General features: G+C 45.9%; 8 protein-coding genes across 8 annotated transcripts; 6 read left to right on the top strand and 2 right to left on the bottom strand.

Annotated features, from left to right (window-relative positions):
* Positions 1-688: 688 nt before the first annotated feature.
* On the top strand, positions 689-2,633 carry FPOAC1_002617 (uncharacterized protein; the record flags this gene model as incomplete). Its single annotated transcript, XM_044847193.1, has 2 exons — positions 689-1,992; positions 2,048-2,633. 2 exons carry the CDS (start codon positions 689-691, stop codon positions 2,631-2,633), a joined length of 1,890 nt encoding a protein of 629 aa, XP_044713109.1.
* A 579-nt stretch (positions 2,634-3,212) lies between these two features.
* On the top strand, positions 3,213-3,569 carry TIM8 (Mitochondrial import inner membrane translocase subunit tim8; the record flags this gene model as incomplete). The annotated part of the gene is made up of 2 exons (XM_044847192.1): positions 3,213-3,330; positions 3,406-3,569. The coding sequence occupies 2 exons, from the start codon at positions 3,213-3,215 to the stop codon at positions 3,567-3,569; spliced, it is 282 nt and encodes a 93-aa protein (XP_044713108.1).
* A 542-nt stretch (positions 3,570-4,111) lies between these two features.
* Positions 4,112-5,082, bottom strand: RPL23A_2 (60S ribosomal protein L23A; the record flags this gene model as incomplete). Its single annotated transcript, XM_044847191.1, has 4 exons — positions 4,112-4,266; positions 4,325-4,550; positions 4,608-4,651; positions 5,052-5,082. 4 exons carry the CDS (start codon positions 5,080-5,082, stop codon positions 4,112-4,114), a joined length of 456 nt encoding a protein of 151 aa, XP_044713107.1.
* A 451-nt stretch (positions 5,083-5,533) lies between these two features.
* On the top strand, positions 5,534-6,409 carry FPOAC1_002614 (uncharacterized protein; the record flags this gene model as incomplete). The annotated part of the gene is made up of 1 exon (XM_044847190.1): positions 5,534-6,409. The coding sequence occupies one exon, from the start codon at positions 5,534-5,536 to the stop codon at positions 6,407-6,409; it is 876 nt and encodes a 291-aa protein (XP_044713106.1).
* Positions 6,410-6,860: 451 nt separating this feature from the next.
* UTR4 (enolase-phosphatase E1) lies at positions 6,861-8,181 on the bottom strand (the record flags this gene model as incomplete). Its single annotated transcript, XM_044847189.1, has 3 exons — positions 6,861-7,502; positions 7,930-7,970; positions 8,136-8,181. The coding sequence occupies 3 exons, from the start codon at positions 8,179-8,181 to the stop codon at positions 6,861-6,863; spliced, it is 729 nt and encodes a 242-aa protein (XP_044713105.1).
* Positions 8,182-14,407: 6,226 nt separating this feature from the next.
* Positions 14,408-16,294, top strand: FPOAC1_002612 (uncharacterized protein; the record flags this gene model as incomplete). The annotated part of the gene is made up of 1 exon (XM_044847188.1): positions 14,408-16,294. One exon carries the CDS (start codon positions 14,408-14,410, stop codon positions 16,292-16,294), a length of 1,887 nt encoding a protein of 628 aa, XP_044713104.1.
* Positions 16,295-17,360: 1,066 nt separating this feature from the next.
* Positions 17,361-18,308, top strand: FPOAC1_002611 (uncharacterized protein; the record flags this gene model as incomplete). The annotated part of the gene is made up of 2 exons (XM_044847187.1): positions 17,361-17,771; positions 17,817-18,308. 2 exons carry the CDS (start codon positions 17,361-17,363, stop codon positions 18,306-18,308), a joined length of 903 nt encoding a protein of 300 aa, XP_044713103.1.
* A 62-nt stretch (positions 18,309-18,370) lies between these two features.
* FPOAC1_002610 (uncharacterized protein) lies at positions 18,371-18,730 on the top strand (the record flags this gene model as incomplete). The annotated part of the gene is made up of 1 exon (XM_044847186.1): positions 18,371-18,730. One exon carries the CDS (start codon positions 18,371-18,373, stop codon positions 18,728-18,730), a length of 360 nt encoding a protein of 119 aa, XP_044713102.1.
* Between the last annotated feature and the right edge of the window lie 3,622 nt (positions 18,731-22,352).

Here is a 22,352-nt window from a genome sequence, read left to right as displayed (position 1 = left end):
CTCATACGACAGATCCTGTCCCGGCATCGTCACCCTACTTTTATTCCCTGTTCATGCCCAAACGAATTCTCGCTATTTACCGCAAATAGCTCGACCTGACTCCTTAAGTTTACTCGATTTCGCTTTATATCACAGACTTACTTTTATCAACATCTAAAAGGCTTCGACTTCGACTGCCTTGCATTGCATAACCAACGACGCTTTCGAGCACTTACGCCTCCAACGCCACTCACGTTCCGGCGTCGCGCCGTTATTCTATACCAGTCTTCAAGTTGGCTCAACTCGCCTTTTCCAACGTTCTCCCTTCGCTTTTTGGTCCCGGCTTCTGGGTCTACAGCGGAGTAAACAAGAAGCCTCCGTAACTGGCCTTCGAATCGCACTTCTCGCCCCCTTCTTCTGCTAGTCAACAACATCCCTTCAAACAACCAGCTGCCACTGGCGACCACCGCCGAGCAGAGCTCAATTTTGAACAAAACATCAACTCGGCGCGCCCATGCCGCGCCGGGTGCGACGTCAATAATCGACTGTATTAGACGGCGCCAGTAATTGGAATAACATCAAGCTATGGGACTATAAACTGAGTCGCAAATTCACCCTCCGACCCCCCTCGATAGAATCACATCCGACTATCATAAACGGTCACTATTCGAACCAGAACCCCCGAGGACTAGCCATCAGTCGATTCAAAATGTCTGACCACGAAGACTCCAGCTCCATCCCCCGGTCTGGTTACGACACACCTGTCCCGGAACTCGACGACCACCGCCACCAGTCGGTATCGACCAGGGTTGAGCGACCCCGTCGCGGCACCTTTGACAGTCTCTATGGTGCTCGTCACCTGGAGCCTGAACCCGCCTCGCCTCCTGCTATCCGAGTTCGCGATTTCGAGGAAGCTATTATCGATGAGGAAACCGGCGATACTTCTCCAACCGCGCGCCGTAGTCGCCGACCTACTGTGGACTCGACCGACCGTTCAATCTCACCTCCCAACTCGGTCAAGGCATTTGCCCAGGCTCGTCGCCGAGAGCGTGACATGTCGTTCTCCGAGCCCAACAAGCCTGACATAGAGGATGCTGCCAGCCGGGCCATGTCCATCTCTAGCAAGCGCAGCCACCGAAGCAAGCCTCATACCGTCGTCGATAATGATGCTGCCAGCTTTTCAACCAACAAGACTGCCGAGGAAGATGTTTGCTTCCCGGTCAAGGAGAGCTACCACAAGGACCACTTGTACATTGATTTCGACTATCTTGAGAACTTCATCAACGAGCAGGCTGCTGAACGTGCGGCGGAGCGAGCGGCGGAGCGCAATGCTGCTGCTGCCGCCGCCGCTGCCAAGAAAAGTTTTGAGGACATGCGAGCTCAGCAGAACGAATCGCGTCTGCAACGAATGGTGACTGTTGATGGCGACATCCTGGAGCCTGTCTCGGACGATTCTATGACTCGTGAAAAGACAAACCAGACTGCCGGGTCCCATAATGAGGATGTGGTCGCTGAAAAGCAGCCCGCCCCTGTTGATCCCAACCGGTTCAGTTTCTTCTCTTCGGCATGGGAATCGACTATCCACGCTGCGGATTTCGGCGATCTTGTGCTTCCAGGTGAAGATCTCCGTGGGCTATTCGAGCTGCCTGATGAAGAAGAAGATGGTGTTTGGTGGCTGAACGTTAACGCGGCCACTAAGGAAGAAGTGCAGAGCATTTGCAAGTCTTTCGGTATTCATCCTCTCACAATTGAGGATATTATTACTCAGGAAGCTCGCGAGAAGATTGAGCTTTTCCCGTCATACTACTTTGCCTGTTTCCGATCCTTCGCTGTTGTTGAAGAAGATGACGGCATCGAGTACGAACCCTTCAACACATATGTTATTGTATTCAGGGAGGGTACACTCAGCTTCAGTTTTGAGCCCAACTCTCATGCAGCTCAAGTTCGCAAGCGAATCACTGCTTTGAAAGATTACGTCTCTCTTAGCAGTGACTGGATCTGCTATGCTTTGATGTAAGTATCGACTCACAAGCATGTCATGTCTATCAGCCATTCTAACTGTCTATAGTGACGATATTGTCGATTCCTTTGGCCCTGTCATTCGCCAACTCGAACTTGAAGCGGACGCTATCGAGGATGAAGTGTTCGTGATGCGCGAAGATGACTCCAATTCCTTCCTCCGTCGTATTGGTCGAATCCGCAGGAACTGTCTGGCTCTTTACCGCCTTCTCGGTGGCAAGGCGGATGTCCTTCGTGGTTTCACGAAGCGATGTAACGAGAACTACAAGGTTACTCCACGCATGGACATTGGCATGTACTTGGGTGACATCCAAGATCACGTCGTGACAATGGCCACCAATCTTGGCCACTTCGAGAAGATTCTGTCTCGGGCGCACAGCAACTACCTCGCGACAGTATCCATTAAGAGTATCGAGCAGGGAACGCACACAAACGAAGTGCTTAGCAAGATCACCATGTTGGCCTCGGTCCTTGTTCCCCTGAACTTGGTCAGCGGTGTGTTTGGAATGAACGTGCCAGTTCCTTTCGCAACTGTAGCCGCGACCAACCTAGCACCTTTCTTTAGCATCATTGGATTCATGATCTTCTTGTGTTGCGTATTTATGGCATTGGCACGCTGGAAGCGTTATATCTAGTGACCAATGCTACGTATTGGTTGAATTGGCTCTGCATTGTTTATCAGTCTCTACCTATTATATTCTCTTACCTCATAGAGTCGGCGGAATTGAGCATTGTACCAAGTCATGTATAGAGGTAGAAAAGGCGCATAGTGGCATATAGCGGCGGTGGTGTTACTATTATCTCTCTTTTAGCAGTATACTTGGAAGTTAGATCATGTCCATAGAGGCTTTTGGCGTTTGCGTGTCTTGAGGCGTGGTAATGTCTGCTTTTATGCATCTAGGAATACTTTAATCAAGGTATACAGAACACATCATTTCAAAATATAATTACACACAATCCTGTTGACGAGTGACGTCCACATATAACAACAAATGAATCTGAGCTGATGAGACCTCTCTTTTGAGTTGAACTTGTGAAAGGCTGAGAGGTGGGGCTGTACAGCCGACCAGGGACGACCGATTATTGGCCAGCTGCTGAACAATTGAGCATCATCAAAAATCTTGAACTTGAGAGAGCATCTACAAATCAATCACCAGCAAACCCGGTCTTATTCTCTCTACCCAAGTACCAGCAACTCATCCACAACCGCCAACATGAGCGCTCAACAACTCAACATCGACAACGCCGATCTTGAGAAGCTCAACGACAAGGACCGCACCGAGCTTCGCCAGTTTCTCGCCAACGAGCAGCAGCGTTCTCAGATCCAAGCCCGTACGTCGACCGCCTTGATACGTGTATAAGAAGAGAACACAAAAGCTAACCAGTGGTCTTTTTTTTCAACTCTAGAAACTCACAGCTTGACACAGATGTGCTGGGCCAAGTGCGTTCCTGGAACAGTCAAGAACTCCAAGCTCGACAAGTCCGAGGAGACATGTTTGGCCAACTGCGTCGAGCGATTTCTTGACGTCAATTACCTCACGATGAAGCACCTCAACGGCATGCGCAACTAAGCGAATAATTTCGAGAAGTGGTTTTGGGAGTTATCACAGATCATGCATGATGGAATTGGTGTATATTAGACGGGACTTGTATCGGTTGGGAAAATTTAGACCTTGTCCCAGGCTGATTCAACTTTGCTGGTTGCAGAGTTTGACGATCGTGATGTGTACAATATGAAAGAATAAATGTCTCGACTTTTCAGTACCAACTTTTCCTGGCATTGTTACCATGATCTAAGTGTCCGAATGTCTTGACAAAATTGAAGGCATGACTCGAATAGTAGGTCATATTTCATGGCAAAGATAAAAGAGCCTTGATACAATAGCGACAGAATTACATTCATTCACATGGGCAAGGCGTCACTAGAACAAATAGTAGATGGTACCCGACAAATAGGAACAGACAGTGTGCTGGGCGGTTTTAAATTCATGATCATTTGCACTCTAATCGAGAAGCACTTTTTACGCCTTTTCCCATGTCCCTGTCTTGCATTTTCAGCAGACAATAAACCAGCCCAATGACACGCCAGAAATCCACAAGCCAAGTGATGTTTTTAAACGAGAGAGAGCTTGTTGGCAGCGATGTCGAGAGCATCGACATCGGGGGTAAGGCGGGCGTAGGCCTTCTTGCTGCCGTCAGGTCGGATCAGGGTGTTGATCTTGAGGCAGTCAATGTCGTAAAGCTTCTTGAGGGCAAGCTTGATTTGAGCTGGTTTGGTGTGTTAGTTTTCTGTGTGCGAAATGATTACTTAGTATCATTTGCTTACCCTTGTTGGCCTTGACATCGACGATGAAGACGAGGGTGTTGTTCTCCTCCATCTTCTTCATGGCGCTCTCAGTGTTGAGAGGGTGGATGACAACCTTGTGCTCATCGAGGCGAGGCTGGTGGGGGATAGATCGACGAGGGTACTTGGGAGCACGGCTGGTGATCAGGGTCTTGGGGCGGTGGAAGGAGGTGCTGTAGCGAGCCTTGACCTTCTTGTGGGAGTTTGTCTATGGGGATTGTTAGTGAATGTCATGGTGAAAAGACTCAGTATGGTGAAAACTTACGCCCTTGAGAGCGGCCTTGGCAGCCTGAGCGGCCTTGTTGCCTCCTGTAGTCAAAAAAGCATCAGCAATCGCCCTTGTACAGAACTCGCAAAATCTGCTGCTGCATGATGCTGTAGGGGTAGAGCTCCGAGAGTAAAAAAGTTGAGAAGGGTATAATGATAGCGATGGTGCAGGTCGGAATTTCTCGATTGTAGCGAAGCAAGATGGTATCGACACCCGATGCGAACAAAGCAAGTTAAGTTTTGAAAGCAGGCGAGATGTGACGATACTGAAGGCATTAATTTATCGAAGCAAGATTATGGTCGAATCGAGCCGAGTCGTTGATGCCGTCGTTGTTTTCTTGATCGATTTTCGCTTTTGAGAATATTCCCACCCGTGTGCCATTTCTTCATTTTCCCAACTCTTCCTTTTTCTCCCTCTTTGCGTGTTCAGATCATGTCGTACCTTTCTTTCCCTTGGTATCCTTGGCGGCCATTGTGTCGGTTGTCGTGGGCACAAAGTTGTCGGTGGTGCTGGTTGTCGTCGGAGTGTTCAAAGAAAAGATCAAGAAGGAAAAAAAAAAGAGTTTCGAGTTTTGAAATCCTGTGTTCTTAGGGCTAACTTGATAGTGGGTCCTGCAGGGAATGGTGGCTGCATTTGATTGGTGGGTTGCTCTGAGAGTCGGAAATGTGAGGTTGAACGACAACAACAATACAGCATATGCTTTTCATTTATCACAATTAATTGGCAATAGTAATGACCGGAATGCCTGCAACAGGTCTTTAGGATATCTTTGTCCTGGGTTTTGGGTAACGTCTTGTGTTGGGCCCAAGCGGCAAGTCTGGTTACAACACCCTATCTTTTACCGAGACTAACATGAAATTTCAGATTATTTCGCTTCAGAGGGTTCAAACATTAATACGCAACACCCTCAGCCCAGCATCAAAATGGTTTCAAAGAAGCAAACAAGGCTAAAGAGCCTGTCAAGTGGTCGTCCACCGACAGTGAAGTCTTCACGGTCCATGTCCAGAAAGGCCAGCAGAACTCTCATCAACACACATCACCAACTAGAGAAGCAACGACGACAAGCTGCAGCCAAGGGTGATACGTCTACTGAGACTCGCATTGCCTCCGAGATTGCCAAGTTAGGCGGGCTTGATCATTATCAAAAAGCTAGTCTTCAAGGCCAAAGCCTCGATAGAGGAGGCGACACGTCAAGGGTGCTCCTGGAATGGCTCCCTATGGCAGATCTCAAGAAACGTGCTCAACCGTTGCATATGCTCGAGGTTGGATCCTTGAGTACTCGTAATGCGTGTTCTACAAGTGGTGTCTTTGCCATGAAACATATCGATCTCAACAGTCAGGAGCCAGGAATCACTAAGCAGGATTTCATGGAGCGACCCTTACCCAAGGATGATTCTGAAGTCTTTGATATCATCTCACTGAGTCTAGTGCTCAACTTTGTCCCCGAAGCCGAGGGACGTGGCCAGATGCTTCTTCGAACGCTGTCGTTTCTTCGGCCTGCATCTGATCCTCCAACCGGCTCAGATGAGCTGTTCCCTTGCCTTTTTGTGGTTCTTCCTCGCAGCTGCGTGGACAACTCACGATATTTCACAGAGGCTCGACTCGACGAACTAATGACGATACTTGGCTACGTGTGCACCAGAACTAAGATGACGCAGAAACTGGCATATTCTCTATGGAAGAGAACTGGAACTACCCCTGATAAGCGACCAGACTTTACCAAGAAGGAAGTTAATCCAGGACGGACACGGAATAACTTTGTCATGACACTCATGGCCTCGACGAGTCATTCGAAATGAAGTGCTGAGGGGAAACGCGACAAGGCGTGGGGCCTCAAGGAGCTGCATATGCACAACTATCCAACCAAGAATCAGCACATCGAAACATATGGCGTTTTACATACACCTTTGTCAAGCACACGATAGTGAGCTGGCATTACGAGTATGTGGTGTTGATAACGAATACACTATTGGCACGGTCTTGGTGAATACACACTGTACTGTGCAGCAATAGATCGACTATCTGCAACTCCCAACGTCGCACGACTGATAAGGGGGCGGGTAGTACTCATGCAGTTTGTGGGCACCAGATCACCAGTGGACAAGATCAGCTGGCCGTTTTGGTCTCGGATTTGAGGAACTAGAAATCCCTAGCGAGCTACTACTCTTGCTTTCTCCGCACGATACCGCCACGCTATTCGACGACTATCACTTCCCCACCCTCCGAAGGACCTTTGCATGCAGCCGTCTATCATACTCCCAATGAAGCAGTTTCTGAGTGCTTGAACTCGGTAATTGCGACTTTGGATAGAAGTTCATTTGGCGGCAAGGGCGCGTTTCCAGGACGAACAACGGGCACGCTGCGCATACCCGCTCCAACAGCAGCCTTGACTTCGTCGATGTTATCGCTTAGGAAGAGCCATCTATCAAGGTGCTTGTGCTCTGGGTGATGAGAGATGATCTTGCTGTAGCTGTCGACTTCGGTCTTGGGCCCCGCATTGGTGGTGTCGAAATAATCGGCGATAAGAGGTGTCATATCTGACTTCTCAGAATTCGTGTGCGAAAAGAGCAGCTTCTGCGCAGGGACCGAGCCGGAGGAGTAGATGATGATCTTCTTTCCGTTTTGGATGGCTTCGTTGAAGAAAATCTCAACATCCGGGAAGAGGGGAGCGACGATGTTGCCAGACTCGTATCCCTGAAGCCAGAGGTATCCCTGAAGCGACTTGAGGTACGCTATCTTGACATCGCGCTTCACGAGATCGCGGACGTGAGCTTCAAAGTCAGAAGGCGAGTTGCGGTACTCCTCAGGGAAAGCATCACGGTACTTTGCAAACTCTGGACTGTCCCACTCTTGTTCCAAGACTTTGGGAAGTGCTTCGAGTGCATACGGGAACTGGGTACGGCGAACAGACCTTGGTCAGCAGGCTGCACTGTTGTTGACGTTGGGCACACTATCGCGAATCGGGGCAAAGTCGGTGAAGGGATCAAAGAGGCTGGGGTTGAGATGCTGGGTTCCAAAAAAAAAAAAAATCAGATGCACACGCCCAAAGACATGAGCAACTTGGCATGACCTGGTTCGGCAGCTTGGACGCCGAGAAGTGGATGTCCAAGGCCGGCATCTGGACCGAAGAGGTTCGGGATGAGAGGCTGGGACGAAATTTGATGGGATCCATACGGAGCTCCGGGCCCCGGAGCGGTAGAGAGGGGCCGACGGACGTGGTATGTGGGTTCAGCGGTGGAAGAGAACGGAAGATGGAAGACGGAAAACGGGACGGTTGCCAAGTGAGACAGGACATGCAGGAAGAAATTGCACAACTCACTAAGACATCCTTGACAAAGGAGATGGGACAAACGGTTCCTTCTGTAACATTTGTTATTATGACTATTCTGTATGTGTAGATATCCAAGCAAAATAACAAATACAAACATGTACCGATCAAGGCAACAGCACAACCCAAAACTGTCCTTGCGAAACAAACCACGCAGTCACCTAAAAAAAAAAAATGTGTGACTAGTTTAATCTTACCAATATCAAAGACCAGGACATCAAAGTCGTTGAGGTTAAGCGTCATCGTGAATTATGAGTTGTTTTTTGACAGGAAGCGGTCAAGCCTGATATCGACACGTCTTGTGAGAAGTTCCTTGAAAGGGAGAGATGAAATAAGTGAGCTGGACAAGATCCTAAATCCGATCTGATATCCCTGCCACGATCTTTGAAGGGTAACGGTGTCGAGGGAGAGGGAGGGAAGGGAAGGGGAAAAAAAGAGTTTTCGACAATCGAAATCGGCGGTGGCCAGCTGAAGGTCCTGTCCTTCCCTGTTCCTGGATTCTAAAGAGCGGGCCGCTACCTAGCTTGGCGCCTTTCCCAGTGAGATGTATGCTTTTCTCTTTGCCTTGGAGGTTCGAGATCCTTGAGGTTTGATAGTATCCAGCCCCCGTTTTCTAAGCTTATGCAGCAAGCAACTTGGGTCGAGCGAAGGCTGTAACAGCAGATCGAATCTAAACGACTTTGGGACCGGGGATTTTTTTCAAGATGGAGGGTTGGTGGTCCATGTGAACTGTAGCAGAAAGGCGGTCAAGAGGACGAAGGTTGGTTCAAGATGTAAATTGACCAATAGCGTATGAGTATTCTTTCTTCGACTACAGGGTAGGATATATACCAAAGGTGGAATTCAATGGAAAGATCTGGCTCTCTCTACGCAAGACAGGGTAGGGGTCTACGGTCAGATCCGAGATGGATTGAATCTTTTTGAATGGTGGATCTCTAATTAGAAACCTGTTGGAAGTGACAAGTGGCAGTTTTAGGAGGTTGACTTGACAGTCACGAGCTGTATGAGCTGGAGGACAAGTCATCTAGATCAGTTCACATTCAAGGAATAGTAGAGCACGGGATGACACAGGTTACAGTAGCTTTACTGTAGCCCCGAGGCAAAGCAGGGCAGTACATAGGTAGCTGCAGCTTGATTACAGTACCCAATTCCCCTGCTGTTTCCGAGCTGAGAAGTGGTCAGTTCATGCAGCTTCCAGAAAGGTAGCCAGCGCCAAAAGTGCACCCCTGACAACAGCTGCACGCTATCCAAAGACAGCAGAGGAAAAGAAAAGACAACAGCTGTTGTGTTCCACAGGACCCTTTCATCGAACTACCTAGGTGGAGTCCTTTCATGAGCTTGGCCTCGTGGTAGATGGAGACAGACCTGTATGCACATGTACTGCATGTACATACTTGCCATTAGGCGGCCCCTCCTGCCGCTGCACATGTTACTTTGTCGCCCAGCCATTATGAAATGAATGAAGGGTCCTTACCTGGTCCGTCCCATCACCTGTTTTTTTAGGTGATGGGTCACAAATTTAGCTTCATCCCATGACTTGAAGCTACCCTGGACAAGGTTTCTTTTCTGCAACTGTCGATTGACAAATCTGTAAATCAGGCCATGGCTGAGATCTTTGTCTGTCTTTTTCGTTCTTCTCTACTTCCCCTGGAATGAGATCTACACATGAATCATGGTGTGTACGACACGTTTTATGTCGCAATGTTAGTATCAACACGGCACAGTATAAAAAGATATGGTGTAAGAGAATGTAAATATTATGTTTCTGATAGAGCAACGAATCAGCGCCGAAAGCGACGTGATCTGAGACAATCCAGCCGAGTCCGGTGCAAATACAGTGTATCCAATAATGAAGAGTCATGTACAGTATAATTCTAGCGTTGACTACCTAATTCAACGTGCAGTTGTGCAAATTCAATATCATCATCATGTCTTGCTTCAACGCAATCTCTCGTATTGTCTCCGTATCTCGCTCAGGTCTATCGATTGAGTCACAGTCAAGGTCACAGTCGCAATGGAAAACTCCTTGAATGCGGATGTCAATGTTTTAGTCAGTCTCCATAATAGTCCGCAGCATCTTCTCCATAATAAAGGCAGCAGACTGTAAACATCACGACTCACGCGGCCGCCGTGGATGGACCCGCCCCGACTGTCGGGGGACGGACGGACGGACGGTACTTGTCGGCATGACACGGAGTTTCAAGGTCGGAGGTAATATCGTGAAATTGTAGCGAAGTGAGTAATCTTGCAGGAATTCCATACCGAGATTCGTAATCCTATATTGCCCTTAGCTATGTACCAATGTCCCCGCCCAAACGGATCCGAGATGCCGTCATTTCACATCTCAAGATTGTTCTTTGTTGTCTTTTTACCCAAACGGGTTGCATTGCTGTACAGTACATACAGTGTATCAACAAACAGGACAGATCATCAAAGACAACCCTCAGGGTACGGATACTGTAGGCAATTAATTACTATAGTTGTTGCAAACGCGCACAGATCACGGCTTGCGTGCTATACCTGTGAAGACATGCACAGACTTGTGCATGGCTCAGCGACACGGACCCTTGAAACTCCATCCAGTCATGTTTGATGGCTGCCGACTGGTTCGTTACACCCATGACAAACGACAAACCAGCCTTGGAGCACTGTATTCTTCGTTAGTACAGGTGGCATAACACAGGCAGGTAGGTAACATTAGCATAGCCTGGTCTGGCTTTGAATCCGAGTCTGACGCACGCCCCTTTTCTATTTACGGTTTTCAGCACCAACACAGTAAGATCTCCTTGGGCAATCTTGTTCAAGCCTTGAATTCTGGTTGGAAGCTTCTGGCGCTTATTAGAAAGTAAACACACTGTACCGCATTGCTCAAGTAAACAGTTGGCTACTTCAGCCGCCTGCCTTTGTCTGTGCATTACAGTGCAGTACGGTAATATGTTTATCTGGTTCCTGAGACGAAAGGGTCCTCGTAACGCTGGGGCATACCCACTGGAATGCATGATTCAGGAGTACATGACCAGTAACCACACCAGACTAATTCGCTGATAACCTTGATAACTGTTAGCATTTACAAGGATGAAGAGCGTCAAGGTGTTATGAGGGTGATCGACGGCGAATGACGGAAAAAAGCTGGAGACCTTGGTTTGATACTGTAGATAGCCATTGATAACAAGGGTCCTTCACAATCGAAGGAATAATTGGAATTGGACAGGCTTCCAGTCCAGGAACAAGGCCAAGAGAAACGTGGCAGAATATCCAATCACTGGATGTGGATAATGCCGTCGAGCCTAATTGCGTAGCGGTACCTATCGAGCATTGTCCCAATTCCCTCACTGTAATGTTGGCTGAGAACCGTCTCTGGACTCGAGACTTGTGGCGTCAACTAGCTGTCCAGAGACTAGGTCGAGTTGTGATGCGACGGACCAAAACTGTAAACCGATATGGCGGCGAGTGAAATCGCGCGAAAGACCCTGGAATCGCATTCGGAATAGTGAGATAGGCTCACTTTTGGTCCACGAGACAGATTTAGAAAGACATCAGAAGCTGGATTTCCCAGTTTGATTCTGTTGGGGAAAGGGGACCCTCTCGTCTGGTCTGTTTCGTCTTGATTCTGCCTCTGCGTTGCCTTTCTGACGCTGCCGAGCCAAGCCAGTAAAACCTGGGGTTGGCAGCCATGCGGCCACTGGAGCCACGCGCACTATACGCACTATGTGCCATGCTACGCTAGGTTTCTGCAGCCAGTGAACAAGTCATCCATTCATGCCTCGAGTCCCTACACCATCTTGGTCACGCCCAGCGGTAGCTTGGCTGGTTGTCTGTTGGGATCTCCATCAAACAGTACTCACAAGGCATGTCCTTGCAGTATCAGCCTTCCAGCTGCGATATACCTCACAAGATGGTAGCGGGCGGTGAAGCCGCTATCAGCACTGCGTCCACCAAGGCCCAGAAGCGCAAATCCCATTCTTAGGATGCGTATCTAAGTCTGTCTCGTCTCTTGAGGATTGATGAATGTCAACATGAGAGTACTGTACAGCGTAGAGGCGCACACTGTATGATCACGCTGACCAACATGTCATTTCCCGCCGACCATCGCAAAAGATAGTCTGTCCTCAATAACTCCCGTAGCTGAGGAAAACGAGTCGAGTCAAAGCAATCGGCAGCGGGACGTCGGTAGAAACTACTGGAATCACCACCAAAATTCGGCGCTGAGGCCCCCGTAGTCGTCCGTATGACTGATGCTCAACAACTGAAGCCCGGCACCGGCCCCTTGATGACTCCCCGATGGGAGTGAATGCTCTCCACTCTCAGTGCGCGTGAGGTCTTGTTAACACTGAGCTAGAGAGTGCAATATCCCTGATAGCACAGTGCTTTGGCCAGGTTTAATCCTTGGGCAAAGTCGTCATGCCAGTAGCGATTCCGTCATATGGGGAGGTTGTATCGCACGGATAACTTTGATAACTTGGAATAACGTTTATGTTTATGCTATTTGTGCAATTATACTGTAGCATTCCACTGTATGTAGTAGAGCATACAGTGTTTTGATAACGCGTATTCATTAATTTTTCCGTCCGTGTCGTCATGTCTTGTCTTGTCTTGTCTATCTGGTGTCGCAATGCTTCCTGACTCTGAGACGACCAGGTATCAACATCACCAATCCCGGGCCATCAATGTTTCTGATCGCTGCAGCTGTTTGATTGACTTTCTTCATGCCGCCATTCCCTCCCTGGCCCGTCGTGGCATCGTCCCATAGTAGCGCCATTCCTCCAGGGAGAAGCAGGAGCGTTGGGTGGCCGAGACAGTGTGTGTGGTCGCGCACTGTACCTGCCTCTTGCCATTGTTGTCGTAGTGCTGTGCGCATGTGCATTACTTGGCTCGCCTCCCCTGTCGTGTTGTTCCCTTGGTGCCTGCCTCTTGCTACCCCGGCTCGTCCGGTACAAACAACAACGCAGCAGGTAAGGTACGACAGCATGTCCCATCGTTTCCTTAGTCCCTGGGGGAAGGTGGGGACTGCAACAACGGAAGGCAACCTCATCTCAAGACACTCCCCCCGTTGGTTCTAGACCCTGTTCTCACTCGCTGTCGCACCTGCCTTGGTCTCGCCTGGGTGTGCTAAACAAGATGAACATTCACTCTCCTCACTAATCCAACCTATCCCATGGCCATCCATCCCTCTCCACTTGGTTCCATCACCGCCTTTCCCTCTAAGCTCACTCTCATTCTCTCTTCTCTTGTCTTCTTTCCCCTGCTTTCTTATCATCGTCTCTCCACCCTCTCTTTCCCTTCATTTGTACGCTTTCCGCATCTTCAAAGGCCTTCTTCTTTCTCGAGCTTGCCACTCTTCCTTCACTATTCTCGTCTCTATCTCTTCTGTCTACTCATATCTAATCCAATCCCATCTCAACTCATCCCACCCTTTCTTCGTTCTCAACACCGAACGATTTCGCCTCGCCATCTCATCCGAACCAAGCAAGCAAACGCTTATCGCTGTGATTCAACGACAACCAACCAAACAGTCGAACAACATCCATCACATTGCTTGAGCTATACAACCATCCACGAGAATAATAATAAGAAGAAGAACGTCCTTGACTTTTGTTGTTTGCCACTGCATTTGTCCTTGTTCGCCTAGATCTCCTATTGCATCGCTCCGTTATCGCATACATCGGTTACGAGCCTCAGCCATCAGCAAAAGCGCTTAATACAGTCGGACACGTCGCATAGAACATTCGTCTTGTACTGCTTTGAGCCCAGAGGGTTTCCTCATTGACCTGCGATCACTCTCCGGCCCTCAACTCTGCAACCCGGCCTATCTGGCCCGTGTGACTCAACACTCCGGCCGAGCGTTAGGAACTCCGTCCCGGGCGAGCTCCGCTCCCCTATCCCCGGTGCCAGTTTCAACTGGTCCGACACGTCGACCCATCGGCATCGTCGAATCCGGACTCTACTTATACGCCCTCACTTTGGTCTTGACCAACTCTCTGCTCGACTTCGTCCCAAGTCGGCCCACTACAACTCACTGTTAAAGCCACATTCTTTTCCAAGTTACAAAAAAACGTACACATGTTATTATAACGAATTTCATTTTTCTTGCCCTTCACCTTCTTCGACCACCTAGGTCTTCGCAACTCATCATCACGACCATTCGATAATCATTTCTTTTGTCTGTCAACCTATCGAATACCCAATGAGCCTCTGAATACCAACGAACAACATCATCAACATCAACAACAAACAATCGACCTTTCCACTCTGCTTTACCATCACGACACTGTACATTGCTCATATATTGCGAAGCATTCATATTTCATTGCATTAGCTTGAGCGTTTTCAAGAGCTTCAACATTCCACTCCGGCCTTCCTGCTCTACCGGTTATTGACAAATTTCAAAAAATCGTTTGTTCGACAACTCCCCTTTTGTTTATTTTTATTATTTTCTTGAGTACTTTTTATTCCCCCCTTTTTTTCTACAATGGAGTGCCTTAAGGAAAAGTTCGTCGGCGGTGCCATTCTCAACGGACGTTATCAGACAATCTCCCCTCTCAACCATGGATCTTTTGGTATGGTCTTTAAGGCTCAGGATCTCAGGACAAATGAGCCTGTCGCCATTAAGTGCCTTACCAAGAAGAGCGCATGCCCCGATGGCAATTGGGAATTCGCTGTCGACGAGAAGTCAGAAGAGCAGGCCCTCCACAGTCGCCTCGGAGCTCATGAGAACATCGTTAACCTGATTGACTCTTTCGAGACCGAATCTCACATCTACCTCGTCCTTGAGTTTTGTGGTCAGGGCGATCTGTACGAAGCCATCCGAAAGGGTCACGGTCCTCTCGAGACTGAGCATGTTCGCCAATTCATGCTCGAGCTTATCGACGCCGTCGATTACATGCACTCTAAGGGAGTCTACCATCGCGACATCAAGCCTGAGAACATCTTCCTTACCCAGGATGGTGCTATGAAGCTTGGTGATTTCGGTCTGGCAACTACAGAGAAGTGGTCGTATGAGATGACCGTTGGTAGTGACCGTTACATGGCCCCTGAACAATTCGACTCGGCCGGCGCCGGTTACTCGCCTGCCGAGGCGGATGTTTGGGCCATCGGAATCTGCCTGCTCAACATCCTCTTCTCTCGCAACCCTTTCATCACCCCCACTGAGGCTGACCCCCTTTTTCTTGACTTCTCTCGCGACAAGCAGTCCCTTTTTGATGTCTTCCCTTCCATGTCCCAAGATACTTATGAGGTCCTCGTGCAGTGCATGAACCTCGACCCAAAACGGCGATCATTGGAGGGCGCTCGTGAGGCTCTGCTTCGAGTTGTCACTTTCACCACCGACGACGAGGATGACGATGAGTACTGCGGCGCCGAGTCTCCTAATGTGGCCACTGCCAACCGTGAGCCTCTCCGTACCCCATCGATCCAGTCCCCTGCCGTCGACACTGGTGCTTTCCCCTGGGCCAAGGCTCTCCATGGTACTACTCATCTCGGACGACAACTCAGCGTCATTCCCGACGACGAGAGCTACACTGAGGAGCTTTTCCCCAAGTCGGAGGCGACCACCACCGACTGGTGCTCTGCCAACATGCAGACTCCCATGTCGTCTCTTTACGACTCTCACTTGGGTGCTTCCATGAAGTCACTTGCCATTAAGCCCACCGCTCGATTCAACCGGGCCCAGGCTACTGCTGGCTCCCTTCCCATCAACATGGCCAAGCCTATGCCTGCTATGTCCATGGTGTTTGGTCGACGACAAGAAGCTGTGTCTAAGAGCTGGAGTGATATGTGGGACGAGGATGAGGAAGAGGAGGAGATGGAACAACAGCGACAGATGCTACAGGAGCTCAACGCCAGGACTTGGAGCCAGGAGAGCAAGGAGGAGAAGAAGGAAGTCGAGAAGATCGACATGGTAGAGCCTGAGCCTCAACCGATGTCACATGCTCACGATATCAAGGGTGATGTCGATGATGATCTGGTTGCTGATGGCTTCTTCTTCCAAGAAGCCCCAGCACCCAAAACTCAGCACACCACTGTTACCCCCAACTACTCCCATTCTCCTTCGTCCAAAGAGCGAAGCTCTAAGGACAAATGGGCTGCACTGGGCGAGCGACGTCGAGCTCAAGCTGCTACTTTTGATTCTATTAAGTCGGTGGAAATTTCCAAGCCCCGACGACACAATTTTGGTTTTGGATACAACAAATCTTACGAAGCGGGCGTTTGGGATCATTCTAATTATCATAACAAATTTGGGGCCGCTAAAGAACGGTCTAGTATTAAGGAGTGCCCTTGGAACAAGGGAAGAGATTGGAACTGGCGTCGAGATAGACGCACCGATCTCGGAGACGTTGAGTGGGTTGGAGGTTGGTAAACGGGATTGAGTCTCTACAACCTTCAAATGTAGTTTGGCCGTCTTGAGTCCCTGGGGCGATACTCGAAGATATTTCGTGCGTTGCTTGGATTATGACGAGAGCCTTACTCGCTTTCTGTGTATAGGATATTTTAGAAACAATTCAAATACCAGAAGTACCTACTCAAACTTACTTTCAAAAAATGCCATTGTGACTTGACTGTTCTTGTTCTCGCCATCTAAAGATATACTCTGATTCCCAACGTAATAACATATATGCTGTATAGTTATGTAATGATAACGATTAGGAACGATACGATATCGCTGTCAGACTTGTAGTCTTATTATATTCGATTATTTTGCTTAACATGGCGTCACGTTTTGTGACTTAAGTCTTTATAGTCATTAAAAGTATCTCGCTATACGGACTGATAGTAAGTAAGATATTGAATTTTAAGGAAGATAAGAATCAAGTAAGCTGAGATTAAGGAATAGACATAGAAGAATAAATTAAAAACACAGTAAGTTAGGCATAGTGTAACTGTATAGTCTATATTATGTTGTAAATAATATAAATTTACTAATTACATACTTGTTAACTGTATATTTACTGTCTAAATAAGTAATAATTATAAGCAGTCTATTTCAAAATTAGAAAAAGAGACTACTAAGAAGTTTAGATAAAGAAGTTGGAGTAGTAGATAAATGAGAGGAGGGACGAGAAAGAAGAAGAAGAAGAAAGCATATAGGTACTATCTAGATAGGCAGAAGGCTTTACTGTCGCCGCTTTGGATAACGTATTCAGTCTTGAAATTATACAAAAAAGAAGCGATTTAGCCTAGAGCACTAAATAAAAACCAAACATCAATGCGATAATTAAAAGATGAGAGTGCCTGCGAATCATTCTACGGCTGGAGGAAAATAAACTGGAGGCTGCGCTTGTGATTCACGGGCACACTGATGCTGGCACTCCCTACCTATCGACGCTACAGCACTCTTGCCTGTATTCTATTCTCTTTATCTCCTCCGAAATTCATTTCACTTCAATTTTAATCCTCTGCTTCATTCATCTCTGTTATCCGCCACAATGATAACCACCACGCCGGCCAGATACAAGAAGTTCCCATCACTGACCAACCCAGCGTTATCCAAATCACCCGAAAATCAACAAACCATACGCAAACTCAAAGAGATGTACGACAATCACTCCAAGGATTGGGACAAAGAAACAAGATACAACATCATCGACCATGTTCTTAATGGTGACACCGAAGTCACAGAGCGCATCGCCCGCGCCCCCAACAAACACAAGCTCCTGCAGCGAAACATGACATTCGCCATTTGGATCGTGCTTAGAGCGACTTATGGCTTCGAGAGACTTTCCAGACTTCAGTACCGATTTATTGAGAAGTTTCCTGGGATCGATCCTGCATCCCTCGTTAGCCCGGTCCTGGCGAAGAAGACTAAAGTAGGTCCTCTGGAGGACGGAGAAGACTATGTAAGTCTACCGCGCAACTATTAATACTCATTCTAACATCACTAGGCTCCCCCTTATCTTGATCCGCCGCCGCCTACTCGCGCTCCAAGTATCTTCGGGCCAGTAGACGTTTCTCAGTTTACTTACCGTCATGAGCAAGACGCCTCCCAAAAGCGAAAGGGACCTGACTTCGCCAACTTCCAACCATGGAAGATTCCCAAGACAACAGTAAAACGCGAACCCGATGCTGCAAACTTCTTGAACACTCTTCGCCCGCCGGCCTTTCCTCAAGTCTACCTCCTACCCACAGAGGAGAGTCGCAACACGGCTTCTCCTGTTCACAACGCGCCCTTACCTTCGATCGAAAGTCCCTTCAGGTCTTTGGACCCTGAACAGGAAGTTTCAATGTCTCAGCAAGACAAAGAGAATTGCGACCCTCCACTTCGACCATCTCTCCAAAGGCCCGCACAAGCCTCTAGGTCTGTTCAGTCTATCGAGTCAGGGAACATTGGCACAAGCCCATCTCCTTCCTCTTCGCAAATCCCCCCCTCTCGTTGAGCAGTGCCGCAGGTCGCAGGTTTGATGCTAAAATCCGTCAACTACAAACAGACGTCGCCAAGATGAGAAAGGAGCGACAAGAAGAGCGCCAAAGTTTTGTCGAGACAATTGCATCCATCCGAGACGAAATTCGAGCCGATATGGGCTGTGGTCGAGAGTCGACCATCTTAACGAAAACTGCAAAAGTCAACACCGCAATGACCGAATATAATAATGCCGTCGGAACTTTGCGCGCGTCGCTCAGTACCCTAGCAGCAGAGCTGGGCGAGAAACCCGAGCAGGACAAGCCCTCGCGTGACTTGAAAGAAACCGTCGACAATTTGAACAAGTGTATGAGGGCTGTAGGAGACATCTTTGAGGCACGACATCAAGAGTTCCGGAGCCAGGTCAAGGCCTTGGACGAAACAAAGGGTCTATTATAGGGGTCTAGCTTCTACGTAACATGAATAAAAAAACATCATAAGATATAGCAGGGGGCAGGTCCTCATTGGAAATGTTTGCATCGTCCGAGATCGACGCTCCTATGGAGGGCGTTCATAATTACCTTGCGAATACCATTGATAACTTAAGTATATAGGACTCCCATGAAAGCTCAAGGCAGATATCATCTGGGGTTACTTATATATCCTTTGCGATTCTACTTACTAGAAGTGCCTCTGTTTATTACTCTGGAATGTAGGTTTCGCACTCTTTGAACTTTTCTGGAGTAATCGAGTTCATCTTCTGCATTTTCGATCTGAGTTTAGAGTGTATATCTACGTGGTGTACTGTATAACTTCTAGTGACCTTCAAGTCTGGTCATCTCTAAGATCGCGGGAGATACGTCCGAGACAGTATGAGTCTGCAACGTCGTAGGTATAGGCTATTTAAAGTATGTCGGTATTAAGCTATATCTGGAATACACGTTGGACAGCCTCGTATGCCAAAGTGTGTATATGCAACCTTTAATAGAAACATTGATTGATCGACTGCACACTAGCTGAGTTCTTCAATACGAACAACGGAACATTCCCTTCATATGTATCCAGGGTCCTTTCTTTCTGCTCAGCGCCCACCTTCTCCACGAACCTTCTCCACGAACCCCAGCTCAAAACTCAAAGAATCTAAGCCTGAATAACGGCAACCTTCTTCTAGCGTTCGGACAAGTCCGTTGAAGATCTGGGTAACGGCCCCGTAACACGATGTCATTCTGAATGTCTACACTCGCTCAGAAGTTAAATGTGTTAACCAAGAATGGACATACTTTTCCAAGTTATCTATTATGCATGGAATAAATCAGTGGATACCGTATTTGGGGTATATACATACATGACAGACATGACGTTGAAGTCAAGGAAAAGAAAGAGAGCAAAAAATAAAGACGTTACCCACTTGCCTTGTATGGAAGGGATTTGTCGCTCTATGCATTATGGCCCGAGGTTACTGGCCGGGATGTCTGTCTCGTCTTGGCTCTCTTCTCCAGTTGCTCTCATTCTCCAAAGTCTTTAAGAATTTACTAAAACACCATCATGAATGGATCACGCCGTTATCGGCCGACCCCAAGCTCTCACTTTTTATTTGACTCACTTACAATGTAATACTAAATTAGCACTGTACAATTTATCGTCAAAGCGTGGCCGAGAGACTGTCCAAATCTGGCAATTCCTTATCTCTCTCGCTCTCTCTCCCCAGAAAGGCAACTTATCTTTGTCTAAACCCCAGAAACCCCAGATTCTTGTCTCGGTACAACTTTCCTTCAGAGATAAGACTAGTGATGCTTCTCGAAATCTGGGCAGCTATGCAATTGGGCTGTCCTTATCTCTCGAGCGTTGAAACCCTTGCTCCCCGATTGTCCGCACATACATATACACATCTTGCATATATAGCTTGTTTAGACCTTCGTGACCAATTCTGGTATATCAATGACAATGAATGCATTCTTGGGCAAGGTCACCTGTCCGGAATTCTACTCCGTATGCCGTCAAGACAACATGCCACTTATTTCTCAGAGGCAAGAGCACAGTTCATATGGCCAATGTCCGACTAGAACGCAAATCCAATCAGATTATAGGACGAATGGCTGCAGATAGCCGGTCATAAGGCGGAAGAGACTATATTGTGTGAGATCTCGGTAACCATCTCAGACAGATGTGGGTTATTTCCTTCGACATGTCACCGACGAATGGTATTTTCAACTAAATTGTGTCATCATAGGGCCAGAAACTAACGATCTTAGACTTGATCATAGCTTTGTGAGAATCTGAGTACATACTTCAACAGATCTCATGCGGGTATATACACGATGCGTCGCAATGTTATTCCCGTAAAGACGGCTGGTGGCATGGGGGCTGCATAAAACAAACATGCTGCACAATTACCCGCAGGAAATGGATTTCCATTGCTAATCTCATCTGATCGTAATTGCAAAACACGTTGCTGTGGCATAGAAAGTGCAAAATCATTCGGCTTCTCATATCATCTCATCAGTAATAACAAACATACAAAAAAGTGTCATTATGACAGATCTCTTTCACCGTGGGACGTTTCTGTCAAGTGTCGCAAGAAACAGTCGATTTCTGCTCGGGCGTGGCCGAACAGGGCCGCAGACTTACCGTCGTGGAATGGGTCGAAAGAACCTAGGCGCATGACGCACAGCCATCCAGAAAGGTCACCCTCGGCACAGCAAACCCTGGGTGTCGGCCCAGACACAGTAAGCACCGTGTTAGGTAAAGGGCTCCAGAAAATTGGCTACACTTCCGGTCACGGTATAAAACCTTCGGGTCACAGTGTAGAGGCTACTTTATATTACTGCCTACTATAATTAGCTAGCTTTATCTATATATAGATATAAGGCTATTACTAGTTTATAAAGTTATCTTTATAGAGGTTATTCTATTAAAGGAAATTATTATTATAGAAGAAGTTATTATTATAAAAGAAGTTATTATTATATAAATAAGAAATATAATATTATAATTATATAAGATTTATAATTTATTCTTAAGGCTATAATTTATTTTTATTTTTATTTATATCTTTTTTATTTTAATATTATTACTTAAGTTATTATTAAACTTATAAAGGTTATATAAATAATAAATAATTTCCTTTATTAACTTTAAAGATTACTATATTAAGTAATAAAAGTTACTTTAGTATAATATATCTAGCTAAATACTTTTTTAGGCTAAAATATTATAATTATAAAGGCAGATAATATTAATTATTATACTTATTATAAGAGAAAATTTAAATTATTTTAGCTTTTTAAGTAATTATATATTTAATTATTAAAGTAAATATTATTAAAAAAAGCTATATAGGCTTTTTAAACTATTATTAAAAATAACCTATATAGTATTATATAAATATAAGTAATATTATATAAGTTTTATATAATACTTTATTAATAATATTATTAATATAGCTTTTAATTATACTTTTAAATATATTTAATAGCTATTAATTATAATCTTTTTAATCTTTTATATATTTTATTACTTTTAAGATTATAAGGCTATTAAGATACTTTATAATATAATAATATTAATTACTATTAATAAAAAAGGTATATTCTATAGTAACTTTTAATAAAAAATAATTTATAAATTATAAAGTTAAAAAATAACTTAATTTTTTCTTATTTACTAATTAATATATATATAAATTAAAATAGAATATATATATTTACTTTAATTATAATTTACTATATATTAAAAAGAGAAATCTTAAGGGAATAAAATATAATAATAATATACTTATTAATATTAATATTAATAGTAAAATACTTTTAATAAAGAATATATTTATAAAGAAGCCTTTAATTTATAATAAATACTTTTAAATAATAACTAATTAAATAATCTTTAAAATAAAAAAGACTTTTTTTAATAAAAAAATACTATTAATAAACTAACTTAAAAGCTTTTTATATTATATTCTTAAGAATATCTTAAAATAATATATATTAATACTTATTATAAGATTATATTAACTCTAAATATATTTATTAAAAGAATTACTAAAGAATATAATTATATTAATTAATAAGTATATTAATAATTA

The sequence above is a fragment of the Fusarium poae genome, chromosome 1 (genome assembly GCF_019609905.1).
Source record: "Fusarium poae strain DAOMC 252244 chromosome 1, whole genome shotgun sequence".
NCBI lineage: Eukaryota > Fungi > Ascomycota > Sordariomycetes > Hypocreales > Nectriaceae > Fusarium > Fusarium poae.
Note: the sequence above shows the minus strand (reverse complement) of the source record. Positions and strands in the feature narration are given on the sequence as shown.